The sequence below is a fragment of the Euwallacea fornicatus genome, chromosome 33 (genome assembly GCF_040115645.1).
Source record: "Euwallacea fornicatus isolate EFF26 chromosome 33, ASM4011564v1, whole genome shotgun sequence".
Lineage (NCBI taxonomy): Eukaryota > Metazoa > Arthropoda > Insecta > Coleoptera > Curculionidae > Euwallacea > Euwallacea fornicatus.
The window spans coordinates 1,283,716-1,296,905 of NC_089573.1; the positions used below are offsets into that span (position 1 = coordinate 1,283,716).

General features: G+C 34.6%; 1 protein-coding gene across 1 annotated transcript in view; it reads left to right on the forward strand.

Annotated features, from left to right (window-relative positions):
* The window catches only part of LOC136348508 (serine-rich adhesin for platelets-like), a 33,587-nt gene extending 21,250 nt beyond the window's left edge, over positions 1 to 12,337 (forward strand). The window contains exons 2-11 of the mRNA XM_066299402.1: positions 144 to 290; positions 3,562 to 3,673; positions 7,799 to 8,568; positions 8,981 to 9,334; positions 9,384 to 9,618; positions 9,665 to 9,982; positions 10,324 to 10,596; positions 10,656 to 10,842; positions 10,896 to 11,015; positions 11,072 to 12,337. Coding sequence (XP_066155499.1) covers positions 144 to 290; positions 3,562 to 3,673; positions 7,799 to 8,568; positions 8,981 to 9,334; positions 9,384 to 9,618; positions 9,665 to 9,982; positions 10,324 to 10,596; positions 10,656 to 10,842; positions 10,896 to 11,015; positions 11,072 to 11,261 — 2,706 coding nt within the window. The 3' untranslated portion in view covers positions 11,262 to 12,337. The remainder of the gene's footprint in view (positions 1 to 143; positions 291 to 3,561; positions 3,674 to 7,798; positions 8,569 to 8,980; positions 9,335 to 9,383; positions 9,619 to 9,664; positions 9,983 to 10,323; positions 10,597 to 10,655; positions 10,843 to 10,895; positions 11,016 to 11,071) is intronic.
* The last annotated feature ends 853 nt before the right edge of the window (positions 12,338 to 13,190 follow it).

A 13,190-nucleotide genomic window follows, 5' to 3' on the forward strand; every position in this document is an offset into this window, starting at 1 on the left:
TATAGGATTCATTTTGGACCCGCTGTGCCAGTAATAGGGAAATTGTTTGCTGTTTTGACACCCATAAGGACATTTATTCGCACCGAATGGTGTTGTTATGATGTACGACTTAATTAATGTCTTTCATTGCAAATTTGTTTCAGATATCCCTGTGCGAGGACTACAGCTTGCCAGTGGATCATTTAGCCGAATTAGCCAAGAGAAGACCGAATAGCATAGCTGTTACCAATAATTGCTTTTTGTCCCAGAACTTTTCTGATCTAATCTTATCAAGCCCGGAAGCTGAACATGTAAGTTTGGATGTGTGTATATAAACTTTATAGTTTACCTTCTTGAGCTCTGGCCAAGGCGCATAATAATTAGGTAAACCTTCAGAAAACTGTCTTGAGAATGGCAATATTCCAGAACTTCCGTTGTTCCTTCCACCCAATGGAAATAAGTTCACATTTATCTACATTTCAATTCTCTACTTTGAGAATATCAATGGAAAACATTGTTTTTGGCCGCATTTCTGATTATTTGGCAACAAATTGGATTTTTGAAGGTCTAAAATAGCTACCGTAACATCAAGGAAGAGGGGTAACCACCGGTGCTAAAATTTTAGTGACTTTTAAAACTTACTTCTCAAAGAATCCTTCATCAAATGTCTTGCCTCCATTCTACGTAATCAGGAAGCGTAGAATAGGGATTGCAAATAAATTTTAAATGTTTAAAAGGCCATTTCTGTACAGCCTTAGGCTCAAATTGCAAACCGCCATGCAGACCATCTTAAAACATTTAAAAAATTGTGTAAACGTTTTTTAGAACGGAATTAAAAAAAAAAAAAACATGATATATGTTGAGCGAATTTTTTCTTTCTAGCACGAACCCTTCTTATACTCTAATAAAATTAAATATCGTTCCAAATTGTTGAATTTTAAAGAAAAAGTTAAAAGTTCTCATGTTTTATTAAATACCTCGACGGGGTGTACTTAGACTTTTTAAAATTACCACGAATTTTAATATTTTTGGGTTTCTTTTGCAAACTATTACTGTTGCGATCCTCATTTTTGTTAAATCAACACAAAATTTTGTAAAATTTTATGAAAAACACTGTTAGGTCTCACAATGCATAAAAGGGAATTGTGTTTTGTTAAACATACTCGATTCTCATTGCTGCAAACAGAGCGCAGCAAAATTATGAAAATTTATGGTTTGCCTCAACAAGCCCTCAGGTATCTCCAAAGACGATAGAGTATAAAGCATAAAGTTTATTACATAAAATTCAAATGCTCCTGCAGTGTACCGGCTAAAAATATATTTAAGGCTGTTTCCTGTAAAAACTAGAGTTTCTTACTCTTAAACAGGGAGAACCCAAATTAAATAGAAACTTCATTTTATTCTTTATAAATCCTTCACTCGAAACAGTAATAGAGATAGATTCTGGATCGAGTAAAAGGCAAATTTTTCTCTGTAAAAGCATACTTTAGCGACTCAAAATAATATAGGGAAAATATAGCAAGAAACCAATAATAAACGGATACTTATATCTTGATAGATTATTCGATATCTCAAAAAACGATAGAGGCGGATGCAGGATTGTCTAAGAAAAAAACATTACTCTGTATTAAAAAAAATGCGTTATATCTTTTGAATAATGTCTTTTTTCGTTATGAAAAACAAAAATCGTAATATTCGGTTTGTTCCGAATTGTTTAAAAATACAAAAAAAATATAATAAATGACGAAGGGGGGCGCAAAATTTTTGTACTGGGAGAACCACTTTTGTTTATCCCAAATAGTGTAAAATGTAGTCGATTTAATTTATCATTAACTTGTTTCCTTTATAAAGTTTTGTTCTCTTTTTTCGAAAATGTTTGTATTTATGTAGTACCTATCCATCTAACAGCCCATCGGGCTCCTATGAGTTTCCCTGCATTTTCACAAAAAAATCTATTATGGAGACGTATATGACGCTAATAAAGGTAAATTTAAAAGTTAGTGACGGCCTTACAGGGTGCCCCAAAAAACTGGGGTATCACAAAGTTAATTTTTTTTTCATTGGAACCATCTGTATTTTGTTCACGTGATCGAATATTCTTTTATGTTCGTTCGTTGATTTTGTTTATTCTGGGGTGCAGTGACTCATAGTTTTGATTCTGAACGTCTCCGAGCGTCGCGTAACGTTTGCCCATGGTAACATTACCGCTGCGACTTTGAGAAACATTTAGGGGCCAAAAAGGGGCAATTAGCAGAAATGGCTGTGTTTAGGAATAGGGTAATGTAAACTATAGATGTAAACTTTTCGATTCTGAATACGATGCCGTCGAGGAAATTCGAGCATTCCATTTGCAATAAGCATGTTATCGGGGTTTGGAGTCGTACAACTTCGGAGGCCTATTGTTGGGAGGTTGTGGAAATGTTTCTTTTTTATTATAACATGTTGAAATGTGGTATACTGAATCCACTTGGAGGCTCATAAGACGAACCCCGACATTCGCACCAGTTAGAGTACCCGCGAGACCCAGCAACTATCAAAATCTTCGAATTTTCCCGAATAATTCGGAAACGATAAGTTTTTAATAAAGATTCTTTGCATAAACTGACATTGAAATTGAACAATAAATACCAAAATGACAAAAAAGTAGGGGATTCCATTAAAAAATATATATAATTGGACAACGTCGCACTTTTATGACGGACCCTGTACTTTGAATGTACAGGGTCCCTCATAAAAAATGTATTCATGTTCAAAAATTTTGATATGAAACATTTCCTTCTAAAACTAGTATTTACTTAGATATCGCCCTTTAACGCAATAATGAGCATCCTTTTATATTATATATGTATATATATATATAAATCCATGAAATTTACAATCTCAAGAACTTTTTCCTCGTTGTTAGTAAACTCTTGCACCTATTACCCTCCATTGTTATTTCTGTTATTAGCTAATCTACCTCATTTTCTGCACAAACTCGTAAGGTGCATTATGTATTGAAAAATATGCAAAAAACTTTCTGTTTTTAATAATTTTATAGCATTTCTACGCTCCTGGGCAACAACTTTGAATTTATACAGGCCCAAAACAATACCCATAATTTCCATACACCTTACATTTAACACCCTCGCAACATTTTAATATTTAACAGTGCATCTTGGAGGGGATTTCGTGAAGCCATTCGTTCAGATGTGTGGGGCAATAAATATCCCCTCTTAAAACTAGGGTGCGTTTGCCCCTCAAGATTTCTTTGGTAGCAAAGTTTAAGTTCTGGGAGTGTATATTGATAAATCGTTAAACACTCTGCGGTAAATCTTTTAAATATATTGCCGCTTTTGTCGAGGTGTATATTTTTGAGTGTGAAAGTAATTAATCAATCAACGTCTTCAAAAGTTTCGAGCACTGATACATAGAGCGTTTCCAAACTTAACTTAAACGTGCTTGCTAATCTCGACAAAATTCCGACTGAATATGACTAGTTCCTTTCACCTCCCCATCGAAAATTGCCCCTTAGGGAAATTTGCTTCGTTAATTAAATTGATCAATTCCCTTGTCTTTGTTTAGAATTCTCGAAATTTTTAGGTGGTGGTTTTAGATACATATTCTAACCCCAGGGACTCCCAGCAAAGACTAACCCAAGAAGAAAAGTACTTTACCAGCCCTGATAAAGAATATTCTCAGCCTTATACGACAGGTAAGTCTCAAATAAAAAGTATTAACCAAATCGATTTTGCAATCTAATTCCTAGCTGTCTCGAATGAAAAATCCGAAACGTTATAGCTGCTAAATCCCTCAGCTTTCCGTTTATAATTCTTAAACGGATTTGGAGTAGATGACATTTCTCATTTCCTCGTTTTCAAACAAATTAAAAAACCAGACTTCGAAATCTGTCATCAATCTTAATCCCTTCGTTAAACGCATTACTTCTGAAGGGCCCTTTCACCAGTCGAGAACGCCTTTGATTGGCGATTGAATTTTTATTATTTTATTTATGCGTTGATAAAAGCGATAAGCATTTTGATGTAAATGTAAATTACCGGTAAAATATTTGGTATTTGAAATTGATTGTCCTGTTTTCCTTTATCACATTTTAACAATGCCCTGGTAACACAACAGTTGACCATTTCAACATATAAGATAATTGGGAATTTACCGGTTAATTTTCGATATTTTTTTATTTAAATATTATTTTTCTGTCACATTGAAAAGGGAAACGTTTTTGCATTGCGGGCGATTTTAATACTCAATGAAAACGTATTAATAAACGAGATAGTGTACGGGGTGTTTACCTGCCAAATTTTACAGGTTTATACCTATTACAAACCAAAATAATAAGAAAAGTTTACATAAAATCCATGGGGATTTAAAGAGCTTTAAGTCTAAAAACAGTCTTTAAAAATGTCGAGTTTTTTATATCTTAGTTTATATTGAGTGTCCGAGTCTATACTACAGCTATGCCAAATGATGGAGGGAATTTACGGGGTGATACTCTTTTTTAACACCATATCTCTTTTACTACCATTTTTTGTTGTACGCCGCTGGTTTGATTTATCTGCCCCAAAAAATGTATTATAGATTTTTTTTATCACTTACATTTATTTCGTATTGTTGGACACCCATCCAATTCGTCATGTTTTGCTTGCATTTCGGTCTACAATAGATTAGAGGACTAAAAGATTAGAATTCATAAATCACTCAAGGATTGTTTTGGTTTGACCGTGACAACCTATGGGTAGAAATACCCACGCCACTTATAAACATTGATACTGACCATGCCCTTCACAGCGTCAATGCGTTAAAATACTAATTGCAAAAACCTTTTAAGGTATATACTTAAACCACCTAGATTAAAACCCAAAATTTGTGGGAACCAACTAATTAGTGTCCTGATTGATCAATTAGAACAAAGAAGGCAGATACCAAACTCTTATCATTTTCTCTCCAGAGTTTTCCCAAAAACAGAAATAGTTTGGGACTTGAGCCGAAAGGTAGTCACCCACGTTTCCCTGCTAATTCAGTCTCAAACTTGTTTTCGTGCCCAAGTTACACATAAGAACTAATCACTTTGATGTTAATACAGGTTATTATTGAAGATAAGGGTAGTTTTTTTGGCTATCGCCCTGATCTTCGTGGCGGTATCTACATATGTACGAAATAATACCTGGTGTCAGAAGACCTTTCTTGGAGGCTCCAACAGTATTCCCAATAGTTTTACGATATATTTCCGAAACAGAAAACACTCAATTTTTATGGTATTGCCACCGTTAAAGTGGAAGATACCTGAAAGTAGTATGGAAATCGATCTAATATATACAATATATTCGTTGTTTGGTTTGGTACCGATAACGGTCGTATCGAACCAATGGGTCTTGCACAGATATGAAAGAGAAGGGTCACGGGTGTAAAGAAATTTCGAGAATGGTTAGGTGAATAACATTTATTGGTCTACTGTCTTAAAAGTAAAATGTCCTTGTTTGCTTTAGAAATCCCTTAAAAATGTATATCTAGGCGAAATAGGTTGTTGCTACTCCAGCTTCACAATTAATAAAAAAATGTCACACAATTTTCCTTCCAAAAAATACCTATTGAGCTCTAAGATAGATGGTAAAAGAGGTTGCCAGTTTCTCATGAATACACCAAAATATGCAGTGCTGTGATACATTGCTGAATTAGCGATAAAAACTAACTCTGATAGATTAGGAAATAGTGGAAGTGATCCGTGGCGATGGCATCACCCTATATTTTATTACAGCAAGGAATTTCTACAAAACGCTTTATTAAAAACAAAATTAAACATCCGCTGATTCACAAAAATGAAAAAACAAAACCTTTTGACTTCAACCAATGTGAATTTCGATGATAAGAAAAACTCAATCTCTAACGTTTCAACAATAACTAACATTTCTTGTCCTCGGATTAGATGACCTAATTTCATTCAAACATTTTGTAGAAATTGTACCTTCATAAAATTTCTCAAAATTCTTAATTTAATTCCGAAATTTTGGAAAATCTGTAGCGTTCATTCAAATATGCAGAAATGCAGGGGGCGCCACAGGTTTCATCCTAAGAGTTCCCATTAATAGCAGGAAATCATATTTTTTGATTGATTGAAGATATTCAATGTTTTTCCAATTGCAAAAGAAAGTTTTCAAAAGTATTGTGTACACTCCCTTTTATGTGGAATGTACCACCAGTAATAATAATAATTAAATCTTGTAATTTTAGCTAAACAATATTTCGTAGCAGAGTGTCAGTTGATCAAAGTTTCTAGTAAAAAAACAATTTTTATTAATTAAAAAGTTAATTATAAGTGATATTGGTTCGTATAGCAATGCAAGTATCTACTCTTGCATTGCCGCTTGAATGCTTTGTAACAAACGATCAATATCCTCCTGGGATATTTCATCCTATGCTACCTCAAGGTGGTGTCGTAGGTCATCCAAATTGGAAGTTTCAGTAAATTTCGAAGACGGTGACCATGCAGGTCAAGGCACCATTTCGAATTGTGCTCGTCCCAGATACCTTGAATGAATATTCGCAGGATGTGGCTTTGCATTATTCTGTTGGAAATCGCCACTTGGTAAAGTCTGTATGAAGGGTGCTAGTACTGGCCTTAGGAGAGTGTTAATGTGTATATTGAATAAAAAATCTAGAAGATTGATGACAGAGAAAGCCCCATTGGATGGCGTATTTCTTATGAAATTGAGCATATAAGTTGGAGAAATTGACTTTCCTTCCGAAAATTTTTAAGCTTGAATCTGAAGGCCTGTTCATAAATGAAGAAAAAATTAGATCGTGATGGTTTATGAGTGATCAAAAATTTTAACAGTCCAAAAAATCTTCTGAATTGAATAGATATTCCATTATTTTTAATAAAAAAACGCATTTCTGTGAAGTATTGAAATCTTTCAGGTTCCCGTTTAGGTAAGTTTTTTGAATAGGGCAAGTCGACCTTAAAACCTTATTCCTCATATAAATACCCAGTTGAGTTTGAAGATTTATCAAACCATTTTTCAAATTTTTCACGTTTAATTCTTAAGTCGAAGGCAACTTTTCACCACTTTTCATGTTTGAAATCTCACAATAAATTGAACCCCGATATTGTTTCAGTGTTTTAAAATTGCTCGGTAATTTCGATTACTTTTTGTCGATGGAAACTTTGCACTGCTACAGATTACCTAATAAAACCTGCCAATTTAATTTTTTCGCCTCATTTCCTTCATGTCCTCATGATAAAAAAGAAAATTAATTCCATCAGGCCTCAAGCAAAAGGCGTTATTAATACTAATCTCTTCGCTCGTTTATTTCGTTTTATCAAATGATGGTGCCATACTTCACTTTTATTATTCCTCTGTTTTTGTCTGGACAAAAAAGATGTTCTAAGGATTTCTTTTGGACATTGTCGATGGTAAATCATCTTGTGCAATAAATGTTCAGTCGACTGAAAATGAACTGTGATTGTCAGGCACGTTCAATCTATTGTTTCCTGAAAACATCGTTTTATTTCTGAATCTTTCATTGTCTATCCAACTTTTTGGACTGAAGCCCTTCGAGTGTGAAGATAAAATATTCATTATTAAATTTTAAGCCAGTATTTTTTTAATAGAAATCTATCAGCATGCATCATTAAATTTCAAAGAGAGAGTAATTTAATTTACCCTAAGATATGAACAACCAAAAATTAAGGAACGTGACGAGGGTGGAAAAGCGCCATTTCCCTCGCGACATGCGCATGAAGAAGGTGATAATAACCTCCATTATGCAAATTACAGAAGGGAAATTAGTTGCCAGGGATATTTAATAGTTACAATGCTTTCAGAAGAATCATCGAATCCCACTTCAGACGAGGACTTCAACTACCCCCCAGGACAGCGAGGGAACACTTTAGACCTCAATTCACCCGATAGTATTAATGAAGGAATAGCACCTCCTCCTACTTCGTTCCTAGACGTTCTTTCTCCAACTAAAACCGAAGTCCCTACAACTCGAAGACACCCTTCTCCATACTATTACGGAGACCTCTTTAAATATAGAACCGAGCAGCCTCAGCAATCTCCTAGAAAGTCCGTTAGCATAGAAAAGAACCAGAGCCTTAAAGAAACTAATAAGAAGCTTAGCAAGTCCTCGAAAAGACATCGAAAAAGTGAGCCATGTGACAGCAAAGAACAACGAGAGAAAATAACCAGAAGTCGACTGCAGGTTAGGCACCATAAGAAATCATCCTCAGTAGACAGTCGCAGTACTTCCTCTAGAGATGCATCAAATGAGCCTGCAGATATCTGTAAAGTACCGAAGAAAGTTGTAAGCGCAATTTGGTATAACGATGATGACTTAGACGAGATGACCCGTCAACGACATGTCTACGAAACGGCATTTGATTGTCGGATCAGCAAATCTGATGACGATCTGGACCAAATCGAGAAAGTGACGAATCATCCAGTCCTGGTACAATGGAACACAGATAAGGCTGGGTCAGAACCATCCAGAGGCAGTTCTTCAACACTTCTAAAAAATAAGTCCAAAGAAGAAAAGCCGAGCCATCAACCAGAAGACAATAATCAAGTTCTAAATTTATCGCATAATTTACAGGTTAGTAGTTTATATGAGGTCATCAGGTTCATTCAGAGCAAACAAACGAAATATATTGGCAAGAGCTATAACATTTTTTGCCATTTTCATGAATTACAATAGTTGATAAATCTTTGGGTTTCTTGCGGAAATGGTGACCGTTTTTTTTTAAAAGTTTTCTGTAAAAAAGATTGCTTAATATATATCACTTGAAATTCATTATATTGAAAGGATTCTCAAAATATTTTGAAAATTTGTTAAAAGGAAAAATAAAACTTCGTTATTTTTGTTAAAACTGGCTCTTGATTTTCAACAAGAATTATATTTTTTTGCGATTCCCCCGAAATGCGAAGCGTTATAATAATGTATTTGTTTTTTTTTATTTGAATAAAAACAGGTAACAAAATTGAAAATATTATTTTTTCATCACCAGAAGATGCATTTGGGAAGAGAAAACACAACCTCGTCCCTTGGAGGTTTGCTGATGTGCGGCTACACCCCATCCCCGCCGTCCACCGCCCCTCTTCCTTCAAAGTTCCCTGGCAAAGAATTAATGATGAACAGTCTCCGTAGTGCCCCCAATTTGCCCTCTAGGACCCGCATCAAAGACCTTAGTTTACCTGTAAAATCGCTTAGGGGGAGATCCGCCATCGGTACTTGCGGCTCTATGCGAATTCGTCAAGGAAGTGCCTTTGATATTGAATTCGGAAGTAGTTCTAACTCGAATCAGAATATATCGGAGTTTAAGGGTCGGCCTGGAAATTCTAGGGAACAGACTGGAGAAATGGTGAGCGATGTTAACGAATTTGATTAATTTAAGATCGTGTGTGTTTTAGGAGCGAATTAGTGAAATTAAAGGTAGGCCTAAGCCAAATCTGTTGATGGTGCCGAAAAGAACAAAAGACATGATCAGAAGGCATAAATATTCATCGACAGAAAGTATGACTACTAGTAGCAGCGGGGGAAGTATGGAAAGTATCAAAAGTAGTACCAGTGAGGGTAATCGTAGTACTAGCAGTTCTTCCAGTCATCAGTCTGCGTCTTTGAGTAGCCATAGTTCGGACTCAGGAAGTAAGTTTGTAAAAAATGTATTATCATTCCTCATTAATGATGTTAGGTGGTCGTCCAAATAAAACTTACGCAGCGCCGCAAAACAACTTCCTAAATCAGCAAACGGGCAATAAGCTGCACATTTTGAGCCCCATTTCGGATAAATCATCCCAGGAGCCCATTTCAGAGACTTCAGACAATAACAAAAATAACAATTCTCAAAAATGCTCCCCGGATGTGCAAAGTGTGCAAAATGAGACGATAGTGGAAACGAAAAGCACTAAAAAGAGAATGCCTCAGAATAAGAATCTTTTGAGTTTGAATTTTCAAGGCAGACCAGAAATTCAAGGATCGGACAGTGGGATTTCGATTCAGAGCCGGGAGGGTGTGTATGAGAACTTATTACAAGAAATATTGGAAATATTTATTTGCATTTAAGCTGCAGTAAAATAAAATCGTTTTCTGACGTTTTGTTCATGACGCTGAGACTAACTAAAATGGCATCTAAGGGAGTTCTGTATATCTATTCATTCCTCTCATAGGGATAGAATATCGAACACGAAGCGTGATATAGTACTTGTTAGTGAGAATTAAGTTTTAGTAATATTTATGGACAAAACCCCAGAAATGAGTTCCATAGAATTACTCTTTACGTTTCTAAAAAATATTTCCAATGCTTTAGCTACGAAGGTCTTTAGAGTGTGATAGAAAAGATGTTGTTTCTAGGAGTAAATAAATCTCGCTATGCGTTGGCAACTAACGACATATCAGCTCCACCATCTCAGCAAGACTTTTCAGATCTCCCCTTTGATATGCCTAAATTACGTCGACGTAGGTTAATACCTGATACCGCATGCACCTCAGGGAGTGCTACCTCAATTGATCTTCGAGATCTTCCCTTTGATATGCCTAAACTACGTAGAAGACTGCGATTGCAAGCTGGTAATTTAGACGATAATATTTCTCAGGCATCTTCTAGCCAAAGTGTTTTGGAGATAGGTACTCATCCATATCATAAAATTCCTTATTTATTTAAATTTATGAACGACATTTTGTAGGTCACTCTAGACCGAAATTAACATTGAATTTAGGGGAAAGTAGTGGCGGTAGGAAGAGACCGGGATTGGGTTTGACTTTGACAGGAATTGGTACTAATGAAGGAGCCTCCACGAGTACGCAGTGCAATACTTTAAATTTTCCTGGATGCGATGCCATTGATATCAGTCAGCCGCTGGAGAAGCAGGGGTATTTTTTAAAGTAAGATCCAAAATAGTTATAAAGAGTAAAAATTGATTTAGGTGGTTTCATGGAGCAATTACAAGAGTTGAGGCTGAAAACGTGCTGAGATCTCTAAGAGAAGGCAGCTTCCTTGTCCGTAATAGTGAATCCATTAAAAACGACTATTCTTTATCTCTAAAGTAAGCACAAAAATAATGAATTAAATGAATTAAATTTAAATGCATATTTATTTTAGGAGCGCCAGAGGTTTTATGCACATGCGAATACAAAAAAATGGAGAAAGTGGCTCTTTTATTTTAGGACAATTTAGTAAGCCTTTCACATCGATTCCAGAAATGATAAAACATTTCTCGATGAATCGCTTGCCTATAAGGGGGGCAGAACACATGTGTTTGTTACAGCCCGTTATAGCCCAATTGTTGTGATAAGCCTCTTGATTTGCGTGATCAGCCAGGGTTCTAATGAGGAGTTATTTTATGTGCGACCTAAATTTTCTTTAATGTTTTATTGGAAGTACTTTTGTTCAGTTATTAATCTAAACATATCACTAAGTTCACTTATTAAAAATATACATAATAACCCGATCACGGTCGGAGAGAGAGAATAAGGCACTTAAAGGTGAGAAGAGAGGGCTTAAAAAGTTTGAATCGAATAGTACAAATCCTAAAAATCAAAATATTAAACGTGTGCGGAAAATTCGTGTTTTTTATCAGAGGTTGAAAATTTTCGAACTGATAAATATAAAAAAGGAAGAAAGTGCCGTAGAAAATACAGATCATAATTTCGTCTTATTTCAGACTTATTTGATTGCTCACCTATGAATAATGTGTTACATGATAATCTAGCATTTAAAAGGAACATAGTGCAATAAACATAATTTTCTATTTTTACAGTATTATTTTGTTGATCGAATGTTTTGTTTATTATTGTTGATATTAATAGTTTCTTTACCTTCTAAGATAATCTTTTTAAACTTATTGCCAAAGAACATGACTGTGAATATTTTACATACTTATATATTATATACATTTCGTGTGTTATTTTAGACTCCTAAGGATTATAGTGTAGTTCAGAGTAATATCTTAGATTAAAAATCTACACGTTATGTAAACTAGTCGACGTTTTGAAATTGTCCGGGATTCCTTAGTTTAAGTCTCCTTTTTTTTATCCCGCATAGTTCCTCTTAAGGTGGTTGTTTCTAATTATTGCTTGATCGTATCATATAATATTCATACTACTTACGTAATTTATAAAAGGACTTTTGTCAATAGCGACTAGTTTATGTGGTCTATTTTACTCCACTATTTATTATTGTACATTTCAATATATTTTGGTCATTGAAAAATTATTAAAATATTCCTATACTTACTCCATACAAAAGGGGAATTATTACTATGAGTAACATAGACTTTACCAATTTTTAGTACTCTTAGTTATAGACAAAATGTGATTAATGTGTTAACAGAAATATCGGACTGAATAAAAATGGGTCGGAAAACTATTTTTTCTGTTTTTCTTAGGAATTCACTTAGTTTAGCGTGGTTTTCAAATTGGGAAGTAATAGTGTAACGGTTCTACGTTGAATACATGCGTTTTTGACTTTAAAAAGTGTTTTGCAGAGATTCTCTAGTGCGATACCTTCCATAGTTTAATATGGTAGAGATATGATAGTGGATATCAGGGAGCTGTGGCAGTGGAAAGATTCAATCCAAGACTGATTGTGATTAAATTATATAATCATATTTATAACGTATACGTTCCTGCCCTACTCTCCCAAAGTAACAGTTTTTGATAACGGAGCGTTAAACAAATTTGGATATTAAATTTGCTGTTGGGAAATTAAAGTTTTTACTTAGAAGATTTTGGGAGTTTCAGCTGAAATTTGGAAATATCATTGGTTCAAAAATGGGAATTCGAATCCCTAACATGTCACTGCGGACGTTCTTTTACATCCCTTCAAACAAAATGAAAAAAGTTATATCTGGAATCTAAGAACAAATCTTCAATTAAAAGCTGAACGGTTCTAGATCTCATTCATCTATTAGGCTCATGATAAAATAATTTCCTTAAAATATGGCAAAACTTAATGAACGTTTTTTCTATATGACATCTTATATTGTTATTTAATTAACAAAAAAAATATGTTTTATGTCAAAGCAAGTGAATATTTCTTGAAAATATGACGAATGCATTTACTTTGTAGAAGTATTTATTAATTTCAATAAAGGGTAGTACCTTACAGATATTCTCAAGACTAACCACAATTTTTTTCGCTAAAGATCGTAGTTGATATAGGTAAGACAGGTTGTTTTCTCTGATGACTCATATAATTACTAACCATAATGGGAAAAAGC